At 35.5% G+C, this 5,778-nt stretch overlaps 1 protein-coding gene across 1 annotated transcript; it reads left to right on the forward strand.

Annotated features, from left to right (window-relative positions):
• Positions 1-2,690: 2,690 nt before the first annotated feature.
• HELRODRAFT_177982 (hypothetical protein) lies at positions 2,691-5,569 on the forward strand (the record flags this gene model as incomplete). Its single annotated transcript, XM_009026127.1, has 5 exons — positions 2,691-2,863; positions 3,183-3,292; positions 3,823-4,031; positions 4,499-5,253; positions 5,440-5,569. 5 exons carry the CDS (start codon positions 2,691-2,693, stop codon positions 5,567-5,569), a joined length of 1,377 nt encoding a protein of 458 aa, XP_009024375.1.
• Between the last annotated feature and the right edge of the window lie 209 nt (positions 5,570-5,778).

Here is a 5,778-nt window from a genome sequence, read left to right on the forward strand (position 1 = left end):
ACACACACACAACAACTTCTGGAAATGTTGATTCGCAACAACAGCAACGTTTTTCATTGCCGCAACATTTATTGGATGTACTCAATCTTCAAACAACGTCATCAGTAACAACAACATCAACAACAACAATAACAACACCCGCAACAATGTTCATTCAACAACCAACAGAGCAAACCAGAATAGTGTCAAACAATTATGACAGCAACAACAACAACGTTAACAATATCGATCCTTTGAATCTTTCCATAAGAACTAACAACAGCAACACAGCAAACGACATTGAAATGGAGGAAGAATGCGAAACACTAGATTTGAGTATGAAAAACAAAAACAACAACAACAACAACAACAACAACAGCCCCATCAAAAACAACAACAACAACAACGAAACAGACATTCAGTTCATACAAACAGAACCTTTTGATTTTTCAATGAAAACTCTAGACAAGTACTCAACACAACAACCAAACTACAACAACCACAACAACAACATCATCAATATGATGGATACATCAACCAACATAACAGATGCCAGCATGATGACATCAATTTCATCACCCCACTCACTCACAGTTGCTAAGGAAGAAGTAGTCGTTTCTTCTGACAACAACATCAACAACAACAACAGCATCAACAACAACATCAACAACAACAGTGAATATACAGAAATGAACACAGATCATTGCCAGAACTTGAACTCGTCATTCTCATCGTCATCAGTAATTGCTGGGAAGTGTGAAGCTGCTGATGTATTATACGGAGATGAGGATGTGCAAGCCAAAATTTTCATCATGTTGGCCTGAATTAATTTTTTTCAAAACATAATAAACGAAAAATTAAAAAAAAATTCTTAAAATAAAGATACTGGAACTTGTGAGCAATTTATACGGATAAAAAGTTTTACGGATTAAAATATAATTAAAATTTAATTGATCAAAATGTTTTTCCAATCTGAAATTTTATAAAAATTTACCTTTCGATGTGTTAATTAATGTTACATTTAACTGACGTCAAACAATTTTTTAGACTAATTATTTACAAAAAAATTCTTTCCTTCATGTTGTTGTTGTTGCTGTTGTTGTTGTTGTTGTTGTTCTTCTTCTTCTTCTTCTTCTTCTTATTATTATTATTATTATTTTTATTATTACGTAATCATGTTCTAAGTTATTCAAACCACGCCACATGCAAATTTCACTGGTCGACGATGGTTGTTTAATTGATTATTTATTCATTTATTTTTCCAATTTAATTTTTTTTTATCAGAAACGAAAGTGAAACTGCCAGATCCAGCACGTTCAAAATGATGGAAATTCCAGCATGTTCTCGAAAGGATGACGTCATTCCTGCTGATGATGGCGATGGTGACGATGATGACTCGAGATCGAGCAACAACAATGATTTGAAGTATGACGATGATGATGGTGATGACTAAGATGATGATGACAAATTTACAAAAGAGAATGATGGTGATAATATAGACTAAGATGACGACGATGGCGACAATGACGATGATAACAAAGACATTGCAAACAGAATGACGTCATCACGTGCTATTTCCCCCCTCCCCCCTCCAGGCAACTACGCATCCCACCGAAGTTTGTCCGGCTGTCCGAGAGCGGGAAAGATGAGGAAGATGGTGATGATGATGAAGAGTGAAGTCATCGACTCACAGGACAATCTCAAGTGTGTATTCCTCCTGTGAATGATTGAGTGAATGATTGAGTAAATGATTGAGTGATTGAGTGAATTATTGATTGATTGATTGAATGAGTTAATGATTTAATGAGTGAATGATATGAGTGAATGATAGAGTGAATGAATGCTCAAACGAGTGATTAAGTAAACGAGTGAATAATTAAATGATTGGATGAGTGAATAATTAAATGAGTGAATGATTGAATGAGTGATTGAGTAAACGAATGAATATTTAAATGATTAAATGAGTGAATAAATAAATGAGTGAATGATTGAAATGAGTGAATGATTGAAATGAGTGGATGATTTAATAAGTGAACGACTGAATAAATACCTTTTGTCTGGTTAATTTGATTGATATAATAAATTGTGATTGGTGATGATATTTGATTGGTCGCTTTGATTGATGATGGGTCTTGATTGTTTGACTGGAATAATGATAAATTATGATTGGTCGATTTGATTGATGATGAACTATAATTAAATGGCTAAATAAAATGACTGATCTGGTACATATTTTACATTTCTCAACTGAGTGGCTTTTGACCAGTTGACATGTCAAAATTATCTGGTCCATTAATAAACTAGCTGATGAATGTTGATAACAACCAAATAGTCAGTTGAGATGATCTTTGATTGATGTGATGTATTGGATTAAGTTTGTGTTTAATTGGGTTTAATTGAAACGAACAAACAAACAAACTAACTAATAAACAAAGCAAACAAAACAAACGAACGAACGAACGAACGAACAAATAAACAAACAGATGTCCCGTGGTTGGCTGTGATGGCTCTGGACATGTGACTGGAAAATACCTGACTCATAGAAGGTGCCTGGCTGATTGATTGAAGGACTGATTGACTAAATGTTTGATTGAATAATTGATTGATTGAATAGTTAATTGATCGATCGAATAGTTGATTGATTGAATAATTGATAAAATTTTTCGAAAAGATTTCCCAACGAACTAAATAAATAACTTCTCACTTAAATAATGACCAATCAGTATCTCAGGTTGTCCCATAACCCACCGATTGTGCAAACAGCCAAGTTTTACAGCACCGGCATTATCATCAACAACAACATCAACAACAACACCATCATCAACATCTTCATCAACATCAACAACGACGGCTTCAACACCACTCGCAAACAACTCGGATGCTAGTTATTCACAGAACTTGTCCGTCGTAGTTGAGTCATCTTCAGCAGCGATAACAAACTTCTCATCATTATCATCATCGTCATTACTACTATCATCATCTACGTCGCCAGGAATCTCATCGTTATCATCACTGGCATCATCGTTATCATTACCAATATCGTTACTTCAGCAAGTCACTGCAGCAGCTTCCTCCACCACTACCACCACAACCGCAACGACTTCATCATCGACAATGCAATTAGCTCTACAAGCAACAACTTCAACAACAACATCATTATTGTCATCAACATACAACAATAACGACAACATCCAAACATCCAGCTCAATGTTGGAGCCTGCATCGACCATTCTCAACAGGCCTCAACTTAACACCAACAACAACAACAACAACACTCACAAGTCATCAGCACACACAGTTCACAACAGTATAGGTATAATTTATTTGATATTATTTACTAATTTTATTTATTATTACATTATTGTGATTCTTTTATTACAAATTATAATTCACCAATTCTTTCATTCATTTTATTTCTTACGCCACAATCCACATTTGAACTTTTGAAACACTCGTCCTTCGATAACCAGTCATCGGCCATAGGACGATAAATGGTTAATTAAGAACCATTATTCTAATTCTTTATAATGAAGCTCCGCCAAACGCAGAACTTTCTACATATAATTTTATATCTATTATAAATTATAAATCTAGACCTACTGGAGAATAACTAGTCTAAGAACAACTATAATTATAACAACAACAACAACTCAACAACAACACATCATCATCAACAACAGCATCAACACATGAACATCATCTTCTTCATTATTATCATCATCCTCATCATCAACATCAACATCAGCACATCAGCATGATCATTTTATAATAATGTTTTTCATGTTGTAACAGTTACTGCGTCTGTTCTGATTTTTTTCTTAAATGATAAAATCGCCCCGTCAGGTCATTGCCCGCTGCCCGGTTGCGATGGTTCGGGTCACGCCAATGGGACCTTCCTCACGCACCGAAGTTTGTCCGGTTGTCCACGGGCCACCAAGAGACAAAAAACATCATTATCATCTTCATCATCATCCTCATCATCATCATCATCATCATCATCATCATCGTTATCAGTCGGCTGTGGACTGGCGACTCAACTTGGGAGCAGCAAGGTGTTGGCACATTTCAGAAATTCTGCAGCTGGTTAGTGAGTCTGGGCTCTGAGTTTGGTTTGCTCGATGACTGTTGATTGATGATTATGTTGGTTGGCTGATTGATTGCTTGGCTGGCTGATTGACATTTGCCAGTTTTGGTTGGCTGATTGGTTGTTTGGATGGCCGACTGACTTTTGTTAATTTTGATTGGCTGGTTGGTGGTTTGGCTTGTTTGTCGTTAAGAAATAATTTTTTGTTGTTTTGTTGAATGTATCGAAAACGAATGCTCGTACGTTGTTTCCAAATTTGCAGTTTCAACTATTCCATTTAATAAAAACCTTACAGCAGCAGCATAACTTTTACATCACTCTAGAATTACACGGCAATATTAACGCACCATCAAACAAAACTCGTAAAATAAACAAAACTACACATAATATTTAGCTAAACACACCTCAAAACCGCAAAACCCCACAACAACACAGCATCATCATCCAGCAGACAACAACAGCAGCAACACAGCACTATCAACCACCAACTCAATCCAATCAGAAAACAACAAAGACGTCCAGAAGCTGGATTCAGAAATCTCAAAACTGAAATCGGAAATCATGGATTTGCAAAAAGAAATGAAAAACCTGGAGGGTGGGTGTGGTGATTGGAAGGGGAAGATGGTACAAGTGGGCGGGGACATTTCAGCCATCCAGACAAGACATCTGGCGACCAACAAACAATTTGTCTGCTTCAGGGACAAACTCGTCAGCAGGTTGTTGCAGAAAATTGATTTTCGAAAATTCAGATCTCTTCTCGGGTTGGTGGGTAAAGTTGGAAGGGAGTATGAAGAGCCGGGTTGTAAAATATCTGCCTCTGATGATTTCTGTAATGTCGGGTATGTCGCAAAAGTTACGAATGTTGGCAGTTGTCTGAATGGAAACATTGAAATCGCTTTTAACAACGACATTTATTGTCATAACAACAACAAAGATGACAACAATTACGACAACAACAACATTTCTAGTCATAGCAACTTCTCTTTGAATCACAACAATGTGAACGCTTACATCAACAGAGCAGATAATGACATTAATACTATTAATTACAATAATGAAAGCAGTAATGACATTGTTATGAATGACAACAATGTTGATGTCAGTTGTTTTTTTGGCCACTGTCACGACAACAACAACAGCATTAACAACTACATCAATCACACTTCTTCAGCCAATAACTCATTCAAGATGTCCGAAAACTTGATCAACTTGACAACAACAACAACATCATCAACAACAACATCATCATCAACAACAACATCAACAGCAACAACATCATCACATACAACAACAACAACTAATCATAACATCAAGCACGATTTTACTGATAATAGCACTGATGACCACCATAACAACAACAACAACATTAACAACAGCAACATCAGCAACAACAGTAATAATAATGGTGACAAAATGAGTAAATTCGAGAGGAGTGAACTCGAAGTAACATCATCATTAATGATGAATGGTGACACAGGTTGGATTTGTAACCAATTTTTTGCATAATAATAATAATAATAATAATAAATAATAATAATAATAATAATAATAATAATAAAAATAACAATAATTAACGACGCTAATAACAATAATGTTATTTTTAATAATAAAATGATAAGCAAAAAAAACAGCAAGAACGTTTTTGTTATTCAGATTCTTCGGTTTGCCACCCAATTAGAGCTAATTGCGCCATCTTGCCAGTTCAACGATGACAT

This window comes from Helobdella robusta, assembly GCF_000326865.2.
Source record: "Helobdella robusta unplaced genomic scaffold HELROscaffold_45, whole genome shotgun sequence".
NCBI classification, from domain to species: domain Eukaryota; kingdom Metazoa; phylum Annelida; class Clitellata; order Rhynchobdellida; family Glossiphoniidae; genus Helobdella; species Helobdella robusta.